This window comes from Rutidosis leptorrhynchoides, chromosome 1 (genome assembly GCF_046630445.1).
Source record: "Rutidosis leptorrhynchoides isolate AG116_Rl617_1_P2 chromosome 1, CSIRO_AGI_Rlap_v1, whole genome shotgun sequence".
In the NCBI taxonomy this organism is placed as follows: Eukaryota; Viridiplantae; Streptophyta; class Magnoliopsida; order Asterales; family Asteraceae; genus Rutidosis; species Rutidosis leptorrhynchoides.
Genome location: NC_092333.1, coordinates 296,962,676 through 296,979,964, shown reverse-complemented (window position 1 = coordinate 296,979,964; position 17,289 = coordinate 296,962,676). Strand labels below are relative to the sequence as shown.

At 34.9% G+C, this 17,289-nt stretch overlaps 1 protein-coding gene across 4 annotated transcripts; it reads left to right on the top strand.

The window, feature by feature from the left end:
- Positions 1-12,301: 12,301 nt before the first annotated feature.
- Positions 12,302-16,745, top strand: LOC139870100 (glucan endo-1,3-beta-glucosidase 1-like). 4 transcript variants are annotated; one of them, XR_011766525.1, is made up of 5 exons: positions 12,302-12,462; positions 12,782-14,059; positions 15,583-15,610; positions 15,759-15,821; positions 16,287-16,383. XR_011766525.1 is itself a non-coding variant. In XM_071857954.1 (5 exons), exons 1-4 carry the CDS (start codon positions 12,396-12,398, stop codon positions 16,441-16,443), a joined length of 1,530 nt encoding a protein of 509 aa, XP_071714055.1. In that variant the 5' UTR covers positions 12,302-12,395; the 3' UTR covers positions 16,444-16,445; positions 16,526-16,745. The 4 variants fall into 4 exon arrangements, 2 of the variants coding, with proteins under 2 accessions (XP_071714055.1, XP_071714066.1); XR_011766524.1 differs by having other exon boundaries at positions 15,740-15,821; XM_071857954.1 differs by lacking the exon at positions 15,759-15,821 and adding an exon at positions 16,526-16,745 and having other exon boundaries at positions 16,287-16,445.
- The last annotated feature ends 544 nt before the right edge of the window (positions 16,746-17,289 follow it).

The window sequence follows — 17,289 nt, the reverse complement described above, 5'->3', positions numbered from 1 at the left end:
TAATGATGTTCATAACATCATTCGATTCATACATATAAAGCTATCTTATTCGAAGGTTTAAACTTGTAATCACTAGAACATAGTTTAGTTAATTCTAAACTTGTTCGCAAACAAAAGTTAATCCTTCTAACTTGACTTTTAAAATCAACTAAAAACATGTTCTATATCTATATGATATGCTAACTTAATGATTTAAAACCTGGAAACACGAAAAACACCGTAAAACCGGATTTACGCCGTCGTAGTAACACCGCGGGCTGTTTTGGGTTAGTTAATTAAAAACTATGATAAACTTTGATTTAAAAGTTGTTATTCTGAGAAAATGATTTTTATTATGAACATGAAACTATATCCAAAAATTATGGTTAAACTCAAAGTGGAAGTCTGTTTTCTAAAATGGTCATCTAGACGTCGTTCTTTCGACTGAAATGACTACCTTTACAAAAACGACTTGTAACTTATTTTTCCGACTATAAACCTATACTTTTTCTGTTTAGATTCATAAAATAGAGTTCAATATGAAACCATAGCAATTTGATTCACTCAAAACGGATTTAAAATGAAGAAGTTATGGGTAAAACAAGATTGGATAATTTTTCTCATTTTAGCTACGTAAAAATTGGTAACAAATCTATTCAAACCATAACTTAATCAACTTGTATTGTATATTATGTAATATTGAGATACCATAGACACGTATACAATGTTTCGACCTATCATGTCGACACATCTATATATATTTCGGAACAACCATAGACACTCTATATGTGAATGTTGGAGTTAGCTATACAGGGTTGAGGTTGATTCCAAAATATATATAGTTTGAGTTGTGATCAATACTGAGATACGTATACACTGGGTCGTGGATTGATTCAAGATAATATTTATCGATTTATTTATGTACATCTAACTGTGGACAACTAGTTGTAGGTTACTAACGAGGACAGCTGACTTAATAAACTTAAAACATCAAAATATATTAAAAGTGTTGTAAATATATTTTGAACATACTTTGATATATATGTATATATTGTTATAGGTTCGTGAATCAACCAGTGGCCAAGTCTTACTTCCCGACGAAGTAAAAATCTGTGAAAGTGAGTTATAGTCCCACTTTTAAAATCTAATATTTTTGGGATGAGAATACATGCAGGTTTTATAAATGATTTACAAAATAGACACAAGTACGTGAAACTACATTCTATGGTTGAATTATCGAAATCGAATATGTCCCTTTTTATTAAGTCTGGTAATCTAAGAATTAGGGAACAGACACCCTAATTGACGCGAATCCTAAAGATAGATCTATTGGGCCTAACAAACCCCATCCAAAGTACCGGATGCTTTAGTACTTCGAAATTTATATCATATCCGAATGGTGTCCCGGAATGATGGGGATATTCTTATATATTCATCTTGTTAATGTCGGTTACCAGGTGTTCACCATATGAATGATTTTTATCTCTATGTATGGGATGTGTATTGAAATATGAAATCTTGTGGTCTATTGTTACGATTTGATATATATAGGTTAAACCTATAACTCACCAACATTTTTGTTGACGTTTAAAGCATGTTTATTCTCAGGTGAATACTAAGAGCTTCCGCTGTTGCATACTAAAATAAGGACAAGATTTGGAGTCCAAGTTTGAATGATATTGTGTAAAAACTGCATTCAAGAAACCGATTTCGATGTAACATATTTGTATTGTAAACCATTATGTAATGGTCGTGTGTAAACAGGATATTTTAGATTATCATTATTTGATAATCTACGTAAAGCTTTTTAAACCTTTATTTATGAAATAAAGGTTATGGTTTGTTTTAAAAATGAATGCAGTCTTTGAAAAACGTCTCATATAGAGGTCAAAACCTCGCAACGAAATCAATTAATATGAAACGTTTTTAATCAATAAGAACGGGACATTTCAGTTGGTATCCGAGCGTTGGTCTTAGAGAACCAGAATTTAGCATTAGTGTGTCTTATCGAGTTTGTTAGGATGCATTAGTGAGTCTGGACTTCGACCGTGTTTACTTGAAAAATGATTGCTTAACAAATTTTGTTGGAAACTATATATTTTTAACATGTGAATATTATGTGATATATTAATCTCTTAACGCGTTTGATATTATGTGATAGATGTCTACCTCTAGAACAAGTCCCATTGACTCACCTAATAATAATGAAGAGTCAAATGTAAACTGGAATGATTCGTGGACTGATTCACAAGTTCTCGAAGAGGAACCGGAAGAAGAGTCGGAACCGGAAGAAGAATCGGAACCGGAAGAAGAATCGGAACCGGATGAAGAAATAGAACCGGTGGGGGAAATAATAAAACGGTTAAGTAAAAGAAAATCCTCAACCAACCGACCAAGGTTAATTATGGTCAATGGTGTTTCCGCCAAGGAAGCAAAATATTGGGAGGATTACCAATTCTCCGATGAATCGGATTCCGACGAGAATTCCGATAATGTTATAGAAATTACCCCAACTGAATTTAAAAAGGCAAAAGAAAATAATAAGGGAAAGGGCATAAAAATAGAGAAATCTAATTCCAACCCCGATGAACTTTATATGTATCGTCAACCCCCGAAGTCCTTAAGTTGTAACAATGACCCGGGAACCTCTAAACCACCAGGTTTTTCTAAACCAATGTGGAAAACGACGGCTCGTATTAGGGGAACATCATATATCCCTAGAAACTTGGCAAAACGAACCAAAACCGAAGAAGAAGAAACAAGCGAGTCGGAATAAGATAGTTGTATTCGTGTGGTGTAATATATGTAATATAGTGTGCTTATGCTTTATGATATATGTAAAAATTGCTTGTATTAATAAGTATTTTTTTTATGAATCTAACTCTTGTCTATTTTACAGTATAAAAACACAAAATGGATAGACAACCCAATATTTTAAGATACCTACCCGGAGACATGATTGATGAAATCTTGTCTAGAGTCGGTCAGAATTCTTCGGCACAACTATTTAAGGCGAGATCAGTTTGTAAGACATTCGAAGAACGTTCCAAGAATGTCTTGGTTTATAAGAGACTTTCGTTTGAAAGATGGGGGATATCACATTGGGAAACCAATAAGTTACGATGTGTTTACTTTGACGCATATATTGCGGGGAACCCAAATGCTATTTTACGCAACGGGTTAAGAAATTATTTTGACTCAATGTATCCGAATATAGGACTTCATGATTTAGAAAAAGCGGCTAACATGCAACATAAAGAAGCATGCTATGCTTACGGGTTAGTAATGTTCGCTTCTCACCAAAGTGAGAAAAAGAACATCGGGCTACAACTATTAAACAAAATGTTCCCACAAGTGACGGAGTCGGTAATTGGGGTAAGAAATGAGGTTTTTAGGTTATTACGAGACTGTTGGTCATTACGTAACCCTCGTCCCTTTGACGACGTTACAACACGCTGTCTTATCAACGGCCATAACGGTTATGTTCCACAAGACCAAGGATGGGAAGTAGTCCTAGTAAAACCAGAATGCATGACTTGTTTCTGGACGTATGAATTACGTGTCTTTATTGCCTTTGCTGAACGACTTGTGTACTAGCTAGAATTATCTTCACAACTATCTTGTATCAAAGTTATTGTGTGCTATATTTCATGCTTTATGTAAAATAAGCGGTATTGTAAGTTTGTAAAATATTGTATAAAAGTTTGAATGCGAAATATTATTATAATCAGTTTTTCATATAGAATTGTAGTAGTTGAATTGTATATTAGCTACTAAGTATGAACTTAACGGGTAGGTACTACCCGAATTTAAACTTATAAAACGCTAATATGAAGAAAAAGCTTTTATAAATGAGTTCATATTATGCTACGAAATACTATTAACTACACTTAATATTCTGTATGATTAACTTGTTCCATTTGACTATTTTGAAGGAAATGGCACCGACTACTCGACACACCGTGAATATGAATGAAGAGGAATTCCGTACTTTTCTAGCTTCAAACATAGCCGCAGTACAGGCTGCGCTACATACCAACAATAACCTTGGATCTAGCAGTACAGGAAATCGTGTAGGATGCACCTACAAAGAATTCACTGCCTGCAAACCTTTGGAATTTGATGGAACCGAAGGACCGATCGGATTGAAATGGTGGACCGAGAAGGTCGAATCGGTGTTTTCCATAAGTAAGTGTACTGAAGAGGACAAAGTGAAGTATGCTACGCATACCTTCACAGGTTCTGCGTTAACATGGTGGAATACCTATCTAGAGCAAGTGGGATAAGACGATGCGTACGCACTACCGTGGTCAGCATTCAAGCACTTGATGAACGAGAAGTACCGTCCCAGAACCGAGGTCAATAAGCTCAAGACAGAACTTAGAGGGTTACGAACCCAAGGATTTGATATTACCACGTACGAAAGACGATTCACAGAATTGTGCCTATTGTGTCCAGGAGCATTCGAAGATGAGGAAGAGAAGATCGACGCGTTTGTGAAAGGATTACCGGAAAGAATCCAAGAAGATATAAGTTCACACGAGCCCGCCTCCATACAACAGGCATGTAGAATGGCTCACAAACTAGTGAACCAGATTGAAGAAAGAATAAAAGAATAGACTGCTGAAGAGGCCAATGTGAAGCAAGTCAAAATAAAGTGTGAGGAAAACGGTGATAAGAATCACCAATACAACAACAACAGCAATTACAACAATAATCGCAACAATTATCCCAACAATCGCAACATCAATCGCAACTACAATAAACGGCCCAACAACAACTACAACAATCATCCCAACAATAATAATAACCGCAACAACAACAACAATCAGAAACAGCTATGCCAAAGGTGTGAAAAGTATCACTCGGGGTTCTGCACCAAATTTTGCAACAAGTGTAAAAGAAATGGTCATAGCGCGGCGAAGTGTGAGGTCTACGGACCAGGGGTTAATAGAACGAAAGGAACAAATGGTGTTAGAACGAGTAATGGCGGAGCAAGTAGTGTCGGAGCAAGTTATGCCAATGTAGTTTGTTATAAATGTGGAAAACCGGGCCACATTATTAGAAATTGCCCAAACCAGGAGAACACGAATGGACAAGGCCGCGGAAGAGTTTTCAATATTAATGCGGCAGAGGCACAGGAAGACCCGGAGCTTGTTACGGGTACGTTTCTTATTGACAATAAATCTGCTTACGTTTTATTTGATTCGGGTGCGGATAGAAGCTATATGAGTAGAGATTTTTGTGCTAAATTAAGTTGTCCATTGACGTCTTTGGATAGTAAATTTTTACTCGAATTAGCAAATGGTAAATTAATTTCAGCAGATAATATACGTCGGAATCGAGAAATTAAACTGGTTAGCGAAACATTTAAGATTTATTTGATACCAGTAGAGTTAGGGAGTTTTGATGTGATAATCGGTATGGACTGGTTGAAAGAAGTGAAAGCAGAGATCATTTGTTACAAAAATGCAATTCGCATTATACGAGAAAAAGGAAAACCCTTAATGGTGTACGGAGAAAAGGGCAACACGAAGCTACATCTTATTAGTAATTTGAAGGCACAAAAACTAATAAGAAAAGGTTGCTATGATGTTCTAGCACACGTCGAGAAAGTACAAACTGAAGAAAAGAGCATCAATGATATTCACATTGCAAAATAATTTCCCGATGTATTTCCGAAAGAATTACCGGGATTACCCCCACATCGATCCGTTGAATTTCAAATAGATCTTGTACCAGGAGCTGCACCAATAGCTCGTGCTCCTTACAGACTCGCACCCAGCGAGATGAAAGAACTGCAAAGCCAATTACAAGAACTTTTAGAGCGTGGTTTCATTCGACCAAGCACATCACCGTGGGGAGCTCCTGTTTTGTTTGTCAAGAAGAAAGATGGTACATTCAGGTTGTGTATCGACTACCGAGAGTTGAATAAACTTACCATCAAGAACCGCTACCCACTACCGAGAATCGACGACTTATTTGATCAACTACAAGGCTCGTCTGTTTATTCAAAGATTGACTTACGTTCCGGGTATCATCAAATGCGGGTGAAAGAAGATGATATTTCAAAGACTGCTTTTAGAACACGTTACGGTCATTACGAGTTTATGGTCACGCCGTTTGGTTTAACTAATGCACCAGCTGTGTTCATGGACCTTATGAACCGAGTGTGTGGACCATACCTTGACAAGTTTGTCATTGTTTTCATTGATGACATACTTATTTAATCAAAGAATGACCAAGAACACGGTGAACATTTGAGAAAGGTGTTAGAAGTATTGAGGAAGGAAAAATTGTACGCTAAGTTTTCAAAGTGTGCATTTTGGTTGGAAGAAGTTCAATTCCTCGGTCACATAGTGAACAAAGAAGGTATTAAGGTGGATCCGGCAAAGATAGAAACTGTTGAAAAGTGGGAAACCCCGAAAACTCCGAAACACATACGCCAGTTTTTAGGACTAGCTGGTTACTACAGAAGGTTCATCCAAGACTTTTCCAGAATAGCAAAACCCTTGACTGCATTAACGCATAAAGGGAAGAAATTTGAATGGAATGATGAACAAGAGAAAGCGTTTCAGTTATTGAAGAAAAAGCTAACTACGGCACCTATATTGTCATTGCCTGAAGGGAATGATGATTTTGTGATTTATTGTGATGCATCAAAGCAAGGTCTCGGTAGTGTATTAATGCAACGAACGAAGGTGATTGCTTATGCGTCTAGACAATTGAAGATTCACAAACAAAATTATACGACGCATGATTTGGAATTAGGCGCGGTTGTTTTTGCAATAAAGACTTGGAGGCACTACTTATATGGGGTCAAAAGTATTATATATACCGACCACAAAAGTCTTCAACACATATTTAATCAGAAACAACTGAATATGAGGCAGCATAGGTGGATTGAATTATTGAATGATTACGACTTTGAGATTCGTTACCACCCGGGGAAGGCAAATGTGGTAGCCGATGCCTTGAGCAGGAAGGACAGAGAACCCATTCGAATAAAATCTATGAATATAATGATTCATAATAACCTTACTACTCAAATAAAGGAGGCGCAGCAAGGAGTTTTAAAAAAGGGAAATTTAAAGGATGAAATACCCAAAGGATCGGAGAAGCATCTTAATATTCGGGAAGACGGAACCCGGTATAGGGCTGAAAGGATTTGGGTACCAAAATTTGGAGATATGAGAGAAATGGTACTTAGAGAAGCTCATAAAACCAGATACTCAATACATCCTGGAACGGGGAAGATGTACAAGGATCTCAAGAAACATTTTTGGTGGCTGGGTATGAAAGCCGATGTTGCTAAATACGTAGGAGAATGTTTGACGTGTTCTAAGGTCAAAGCTGAGCATCAGAAACCATCAGGTCTACTTCAACAACCCGAAATCCCGGAATGGAAATGGGAAAACATTACCATGGATTTCATCACTAAATTGCCAAGGACTGCAAATGGTTTTGATACTATTTGGGTAATAGTTGATCGTCTCACCAAATCAGCACACTTCCTGCCAATAAGAGAAGATGACAAGATGGAGAAACTAGCACGACTGTATTTGAAGGAAGTCGTCTCCAGACATGGAATACCAATCTCTATTATCTCTGATAGGGATGGCAGATTTATTTCAAGATTCTGGCAGACATTACAGCAAGCATTAGGAACTCGTCTAGACATGAGTACTGCCTATCATCCACAAAATGATGGGCAGAGCGAAAGGACGATACAAACGCTTGAAGACATGCTACGAGCATGTGTTATTAATTTCGGAAACAGTTGGTATCGACATCTACCATTAGCAGAATTTTCCTACAACAACAGCTACCATTCAAGCATTGAGATGGCGCCGTTTGAAGCACTTTATGGTAGAAAGTGCAGGTCTCCGATTTGTTGGAGTGAAATGGGGGATAGACAGATTACGGGTCCGGAGATTATACAAGAAACTACCGAGAAGATCATCCAAATTCAACAACGGTTGAAAACCGCCCAAAGTCGACAAAAGAGCTACGCTGACATTAAAAGAAAAGATATAGAATTTGAAATTGGAGAGATGGTCATGCTTAAAGTTGCACCTTGGAAAGGCGTTGTTCGATTTGGTAAACGAGGGAAATTAAATCCAAGGTATATTGGACCATTCAAGATTATTGATCGTGTCGGACCAGTAGCTTACCGACTTGAGTTACCTCAACAACTCGCGGCTGTACATAACAATTTTCACGTCTCAAATTTGAAGAAATATTTTGCTAAAGAAGATCTCACTATTCCGTTAGATGAAATCCAAATCAACGAAAAACTTCAATTCATCGAAGAACCCGTCGAAATAATGGATCGTGAGGTTAAAAGACTTAAGCAAAACAAGATACCAATTGTTAAGGTTCAATGGAATGCTCGTAGAGGACCCGAGTTCACCTGGGAGCGTGAAGATCAGATGAAGAAGAAATACCCGCATCTATTTCCAGAAGATTCGTCAACACCTTCAACAGCTTAAAATTTCGGGACGAAATTTATTTAACGGGTAGGTACTGTAGTGACCCGAACTTTTCCATGTTTATATATATTAATTGAGATTGATATTTACATGATTAAATGTTTCCAACATATTAAGCAATCAAACTTGTTAAGACTTGATTAATTGAAATGTGTTTCATATAGACAATTGACCACCCAAGTTGACCGGTGATTCACGAACGTTAAAACTTGTAAAAACTATATGATGACATATATATGGATATATATATATATATATATATATATATATATATATATATATATATATATATATATATATATATATATATATATATATATATATATATATATAGTTAACATGATACAATTATAAGTAAACATATCATTAAGTATATTAACAATGAACTACATATGTAAAAACAAGACTACTAACTTAATGATTTTTAAACGAGACATATATGTAACGATTATCGTTGTAAAGACATTTAATGTATATATATCATATTAAGAGATATTCATACATGATAATATCATGATAATATAATAATTTAAAATCTCATTTGATATTATAAACATTGGGTTAACAACATTTAACAAGATCGTTAACCTAAAGGTTTCAAAACAACACTTACATGTAACGACTAACGATGACTTAACGACTCAGTTAAAATTTATATACATGTAGTGTTTTAATATGTATTTATACACTTTTGAAAGACTTCAATACACTTATCAAAATACTTCTACTTAACAAAAATGCTTACAATTACATCCTCGTTCAGTTTCATCAACAATTCTACTCGTATGCACCCGTATTCGTACTCGTACAATACACAGCTTTTAGATGTATGTACTATTGGTATATACACTCCAATGATCAGCTCTTAGCAGCCCATGTGAGTCACCTAACACATATGGGAACCATCATTTGGCAACTAGCATGAAATATCTCATGAAATTATAAAAATATGAGTAATCATTCATGACTTATTTACATGAAAACAAAATTACATATCCTTTATATCTAATCCATACACCAACGACCAAAAACACCTACAAACACTTTCATTCTTCAATTTTATTCATCTAATTGATCTCTCTCAAGTTCTATCTTCAAGTTCTAAGTGTTCTTCATATATTCTACAAGTTCTAGTTACATAAAATCAAGTATACTTTCAAGTTTGCTAGCTCACTTACAATCTTGTAAGGTGATCATCCAACCTCAAGAAATCTTTGTTTCTTACAGTAGGTTATCATTCTAATACAAGGTAATAATCATATTCAAACTTTGGTTCAATTTCTATAACTATAACAATCTTATTTCAAGTGATGATCTTACTTGAACTTGTTTTCGTGTCATGATTGTGCTTCAAGAACTTCGAGCCATCCAAGGATCCGTTGAAGCTAGATCCATTTTTCTCTTTTCCAGTAGGTTTATCCAAGGAACTTAAGGTAGTAATGATGTTCATAACATCATTCGATTCATACATATAAAGCTATCTTATTCGAAGGTTTAAACTTGTAATCACTAGAACATAGTTTAGTTAATTCTAAACTTGTTCGCAAACAAAAGTTAATCCTTCTAACTTGAATTTTAAAATCAACTAAACACATGTTATATATCTATATGATATGCTAACTTAATGATTTAAAACCTGGAAACACGAAAAACACCGTAAAACCGGATTTACGCCGTCGTAGTAACACCGCGGGCTGTTTTGGGTTAGTTAATTAAAAACTATGATAAAATTTGATTTAAAAGTTGTTATTCTGAGAAAATGATTTTTATTATGAACATGAAACTATATCCAAAAATTATGGTTAAACTCAAAGTGGAAGTATGTTTTCTAAAATGGTCATCTAGACGTCGTTCTTTTGACTGAAATGACTACCTTTACAAAAACGACTTGTAACTTATTTTTCCGACTATAAACCTATACTTTTTCTGTTTAGATTCATAAAATAAATTTCAATATGAAACCATAGCAATTTGATTCACTCAAAACGGATTTAAAATGAAGAAGTTATGGGTAAAACAAGATTGGATAATTTTTCTCATTTTAGCTACGTGAAAATTGGTAACAAATCTATTCCAACCATAACTTAATCAACTTGTATTGTATATTATGTAATCTTGAGATACCATATACACGTATACAATGTTTCGACCTATCATGTCGACACATCTATATATATTTCGGAACAACCATAGACACTCTATATGTGAATGTTGGAGTTAGCTATACAGGGTTGAGGTTGATTCCAAAATATATATAGTTTGAGTTGTGATCAATACTGAGATACGTATACACTGGGTCGTGGATTGATTCAAGATAATATTTATCGATTTATTTCTGTACATCTAACTGTGGACAACTAGTTGTAGGTTACTAACGAGGACATCTGACTTAATAAACTTAAAACATCAAAATATATTAAAAGTGTTGTAAATATATTTTGAACATACATTGATATATATGTATATATTGTTATAGGTTCGTGAATCAACCAGTGGCCAAGTCTTACTTCCCGACGAAGTAAAAATCTGTGAAAGTGAGTTATAGTCCCACTTTTAAAATCTAATATTTTTGGGATGAGAATACATGCAGGTTTTATAAATGATTTACAAAATAGACACAAGTACGTGAAACTACATTCTATGGTTGAATTATCGAAATCGAATATGTCCCTTTTTATTAAGTCTGGTAATCTAAGAATTAGGGAACAGACACCCAAATTGACGCGAATCCTAAAGATAGATCTATTGGGCCTAACAAACCCCATCCAAAGTACCGGATGCTTTAGTACTTCGAAATTTATATCATATCCGAAGGGTGTCCCGAAATGATGGGGATATTCTTATATATGCATCTTGTTAATGTCGGTTACCAGGTGTTCACCATATGAATGATTTTTATCTCTATGTATGGGATGTGTATTGAAATATGAAATCTTGTGGTCTATTGTTACGATTTGATATATATAGGTTAAACCTATAACTCACCAACATTTTTGTTGACGTTTAAAGCATGTTTATTCTCAGGTGAATACTAAGAGCTTCCGCTGTTGCATACTAAAATAAGGACAAGATTTGGAGTCCATGTTTGAATGATATTATGTAAAAACTGTATTCAAGAAACTGATTTCGATGTAACATATTTGTATTGTAAACCATTATGTAATGGTCGTGTGTAAACAGGATATTTTAGATTATCATTATTTGATAATCTACGTAAAGCTTTTTAAACTTTTATTTATGAAATAAAGGTTATGGTTTGTTTTAAAAATGAATGCAGTCTTTGAAAAACGTCTCATATAGAGGTCAAAACCTCGCAACGAAATCAATTAATATGGAACGTTTTTAATCAATAAGAACGGGACATTTCATATAAAAGGCCTTACTTTGAATCAAGTTGACACCTATTACAGATCTCATATCAGAGCTATGGTTATTGATGTTGGGACCACACCCGGTCATTGATGTTGGGACCGCGCCCGCAGTTAACTGCGCCTCGTGTGAGGGGGCGTGTTGAGTAAATCATCTTACATCGATCTTGGGTAAAAATATTGTGGTGCTTATAATAGTTTGGGTTCTTCATCCCATTGAGTTAAGTTTTAGAGTTGAATTGAGCTTAAGTCTATTATTTCACAACTGCAAAATTAAGTTTTAGAGTTGAATTGGACTCAAGTCTATTATTTCACAACTGCAAAAGGGCCAAGGTCCATAAAATAGTGGGCACCCAATGCCATCAAGGGTGTAATAGTCAATTACAACTAACGTTCCTCGTTTGCTCTAGATCTCACTAGTCAAAACTCCTGGACTACAAATCCTTTTTAATACGGAGTAGATTTCTTACCGAACTTAGAGTTGGGGTATGCAACTTCTTGTTCATCAACTTCCACTGATTGAACATGAAACTTGCAGAGCTCAAGTGTCACTTTAATGGCGGTAATTAGACTCATTACTCTGTTTCTCATCTTCTTCCTCACCCTCCCTGCTCCATTACCAGGTAAACAACTCAATTTTCCTTCATTAATTTCATTAACCTAGTTCATAAGAATCCATTTTTATGCTTCAAAAATCATAACTTTACAGAACCCATATGAAGAAATGTTGTTACATATTAAGTAAACCAAACTTACTTAAATTCTAGCACCCCACTTCAAAGTTCCCATCTTAATATCTAATGCTGAAATTCATGAATCTTATATGGATAGACTCAATTTTTATTTTCATGTATTGATGAAACTTGTGAAACCCTAATGAGTGATGACACATTTTATTTATTTATTCATTTTTTTAACAGCATTTATTTATTCACTTTGCAGTTAAGGCGCAACAAGATAAGGATGAACCCTATGTGGGAGTTAATATAGGTACAGATGTAACAAATTTACTTCCTCCTGCACAGTTAGTTTCATTCTTGCAACAACAAAAGGTATCTCGTATCCGTCTTTATGATGCTGACCCGGATATCCTTAAAGCCCTTTCAAAAACCAAGATCCGGGTCATCATTTCAGTACCCAATAACCAAATTCTTGGTATTGGATCATCCAACACCACTGCAGCCAACTGGATTAACCGAAACGTTGCTACATATTACCCCGATACCCTCATTACCTTTATATCAGTAGGCGATGAAGTGTTAACAACGGTCCCTTCGATAATGTCGATGTTAATGCCTGCCATTGAATCACTTTATAGTGCTTTAGTATCTTCAAATTTACATAATCAGATCAAGATTTCAACCCCACACGCTGCAAATGTTATTCTCGATCCGTTCCCACCTTCACAAGCTTATTTTAATGAAACGTTTTCCCCTGTTATAGAACAATTGCTTCCTTTTCTTTCGAGGACAAAATCACCACTCATGATGAATATGTACCCTTACTATGTGTTTATGGAAAATAAAGGTGTTGTTCCTCTTGATAATTCATTGTTTAAGCCATTAACGCCTGCAAAAGAAATGGTGGATCCGAATACTTTATTGCATTACACAAATGTTCTTGATGCCATGATTGATTCAGCTTACTCATCGATGAAGAATTTGAATGTTACTGATGTTATAGTTCTTGTAACTGAAACGGGCTGGCCTTCTAAGGGTGATTCAAAAGAGCCATATGCAACAATCGACAATGCCGATACGTATAATTCAAATTTGATTAAGCATATTTTGGATAGAAGTGGGACCCCGTTTCATCCCGAGGTTACTTCTAGTGTTTACATTTATGAATTATTTAACGAGGATTTGCGGTCATCGCCGATTTCTGAGGCGAATTGGGGATTGTTTTATGCTAATTCAACCCCCGTTTACTTGCTTCATGTGTCGGGAAGTGGAGAATTTTTAGCAAATGATACTACGAATCAAACGTATTGTGTTGCTATGGATGGTGTTGATGGTAAAACGTTGCAATCAGCTTTAGATTGGGCTTGTGGGCCCGGAAGAGCAAATTGCTCAGAGATTCAACCAGGCGAAAGTTGTTATTTGCCTAATAATGTAAAGAATCATGCTTCTTATGCATTTGATAGTTACTATGAGAAAAACGGAAGGTCAGCAGGGTCATGTGATTTCAAAGGTGTGGCCATGATCACCACTACAGATCCGAGTAAGTACTTCCCTCATTGCACAATGTACAACATATTTATGCTACTACCAACCATGGTTGTAAAAGTCGCTAGTTGGGTCGGTTGGGATCTTGTAGAGACTAAGTTGGGGACTAGTCGGATGTTGACCAGTTTTGACTGTTTTTGACCGAATAAATCCGACTTTGACTAAACTGAAACTGATGTTGACCCGTTGACATGCAACTTTTGACTGATTTGGTCTAGTGGGGTCGGACTAATCTAAAACGTCTTATAGAGTCCTTTAAACATTGAAAGATACAAGTGTTGTAATTAGAATCTTTAGGTTAGGCGTATTTGGACATGGGTTTAGAAAGTGACTGTGATAGTGAATAGATGATTAGTGAGTTAGATTAACAAGTTAATAAGACGTTGTATAGGAAATGGCGTTTAAATATGCTTCTTCAGTTTAAATTTGTAGCATTCTGTTTTTAATGTGTCAAGTTTGTTGGTGATTATTGGTTATTTAAGGAAGTAATAGGTAAAAAAAAGTTTATATGAGTAATTTTGTTTTATTATTGGATACGTAGAAACAAGCAAACATTATGAACTCACTAAAAAGTTTATATAATGACTTAATATAACTGTAATTATGCAGTAACTTATAATTTTATATCAACCAGCCCTAAACTCATTTATTAATCTGATTTTATTAACCAAAAAAGGGAAATTTTAAATCTTTGTATGCTGATTGTTCCAAGGCAAGCCTCTTATGAGTCATCTGCTATTGAACTCTATTTTTATACAGCTGGTAGAAGTCATTTGCCTATGAACTCATTATGAATAACTTAAAAACCTTTACTGTTTCACACTTCATAAATCACTTGTGATACATAGGATGCTTCTAATAATTTACACTAAAGAAAACTATATATACACCTTTTTCACTTTATACTACAGAGACAAACACATGTCCTCTACATTTTCTGACTGATTGAGTGAAATCCAGATCAATCATGCAATGAAAGCTGTACATTATTATTAATGTTTTATTATTTTATCCCTTGAAAGGATTAGCTGTTTGTTTAGTTTAGTTTTCCTTGTTTTTGTTTAGTTTAGCTTGCTTGTTTCAGCTTTTTTGCAGTTTGTTTTGCTAGATTTCTAATTCCCTTTTGATTCGGCTTTGTACCCTGTTGATCTTCGGATCCGTTTTTTATGTTATTGTTTTTTCACCAAAAAAAATGGGTTCTCCACTTAAGTGAACTATGCTACAAACTAATGCATGTTGTGTGGTGTATGCTAAAAATGTGCTGTAAAGATTACTACCCAACTGGTTAATACTTAATACTACTACTCCAATACTCTGCAAAATCTAGGGTTAAATATTTCTTTTTTATAAAATTTGCTCCTTTTAAGTACATTCAATTCAATTTATATTTAGAAATGGATATGGATATGAAAGTAGGTTCCATATAGGGCCCATTAGTTTTTTATGTGTGCTTTTTTTCTTAAATAATAATGTGTAGTGACTTTGGTTTTTTGCTCTGGTTTGTGTACCCAACTGCAGGTCACGGGGTGTGTGTATTTCCAGGAAGGTTAGCTACATTTTCTGTCACAATTGTGTACCTTCATTTGTCCATTTTCTCATTTCCCCCACACACACACACACACACACACACACACACACACACACACACAAATTTCATTGAAACTTTCAATAATAGTTTCTTTTTGTTATTCAAGGCTTGAGTAATTAACCTTAAGCTCTGCAAATTGGGTGATTAAAGGTTTACTGTGGTTGAAAAAGTAAGTCCTTGACAATTTTATTACCCGAAGCTCTAGATAGAAAAATGGGCGGTATAAACACCGGTTCTACTAACCAAAATAATGAAAGTATTTATTATAACGTTTTAAGATCTTGTAACCATTTGAATAAACTTTGGGCCTTTTTTTACCCATTCAACCCGTTAATATTTTAGCTAAGATTCAACTTATTATTATCTAACCAATATGAGAATTGAGATAGAAGTCATAAAAAATATCAACCTAAGTTTTGTGAAATGGGTAGAAAATTTTTACATTTAGTTTTTTGCATGAAATAGGTGACTAGTTTAGAATTTACAAAAGTTAAATAAATTTCGTACACAAGGAGTTTGGTTTTGTGAGTTTGAAAGGGAACACATAATCTTTGGTTCATATCTTTAATTGGTTATTCTAAATTCAACCTTCAATACCCAAAGATTCACCCTCCTTTGTTTCAATGTTGTGCAGTAAGATCTTGAGTAATAGAACGTATACAGTGGTGAACTCGACCAATACAAGTGGAGTGGATACATCAAGATTCGTCGGAATTACGACTTTTGAGGACGGTTTGCACCTTTTTTGGGGACTCATTGTTGGTGTAACGTTTTGTTTATTCATTTTGTAAAGGTAAATTAACTAAGGGACTAAACTCTACCATTTAATGAAACTATACATGTTCCTTTGTAGTGATGATACTATTTTTGCAGGAACCAAAGATGACGATTGGGCTTTTGATTCTTTTTGGTATGTATTAAATCTCTGTATAATGTTGTATTTAGCATTTAGTGTAATTCAAAATGGCCATGGAACAAAGGAGGAAGGTAGGAAAAGAGAAGGAAAATAGTGAAGGTTAAATAAATAGATGGAGTTGGAGCATGTTTTATCCCAAATGCATAAAGAACATTGTGCTCTACATTATGTTGTGTACCTAGACATTAGAAATCTAAGAGTTTAGCACTTCAATATTTTCTTGTCGTTTATAGTTTTCCATGGGTTTAAATGATAAGCAGTTGAAATGCTGTAACAAGAAGGTATGGCCGTGCTAGTGGTCCCGGCTTGAAAACTCTAAACTAACTTGAACAACATTCACAAACTTTCTGCTGCTCGGATTTTGGATCGAACCAACTAAGAGCAAGCATATTTGTCATTGTGGGGTTCAAGCTGTCTCAACAATTTAGAAGGTCTTGGGCGAAAATAAGGATGGGTTCTTATACACATTAAATTTTTTAAAACAGATAAAAAAATTATACTAAAATTTATCAAGAAGTTTTTCAAAACAGCCATATCAAATTGGTTTATTATCAAATATTTGTTTGACGATTTGTTCTTTAATTTACTCAACTATTCGACAATTGTTTTATTATCAAAATATTCAAAATGTTGGGCTCTTCTAAATTTTTGAGCCCTGTGCAGCTGGGCAGCTACCCATGTTTCCCATGCTCGATGACGCCTCTGGTGGGGTTAGGGCCTC

What these genes read in the sequence shown, in the direction of transcription:
- LOC139870100 (XM_071857954.1), top strand. Translation starts at nt 12,396, where the DNA reads ATGGCGGTAATTAGACTCATTACTCTGTTTCTCATCTTCTTCCTCACC. An exon ending in CCTCCCTGCTCCATTACCAG is followed by an intron (nt 12,463 to 12,781) that starts GTAAACAACTCA and finishes TTCACTTTGCAG; the next exon opens with TTAAGGCGCAACAAGATAAG. An exon ending in GTGTGTGTATTTCCAGGAAG is followed by an intron (nt 15,611 to 16,286) that starts GTTAGCTACATT and finishes AATGTTGTGCAG; the next exon opens with TAAGATCTTGAGTAATAGAA.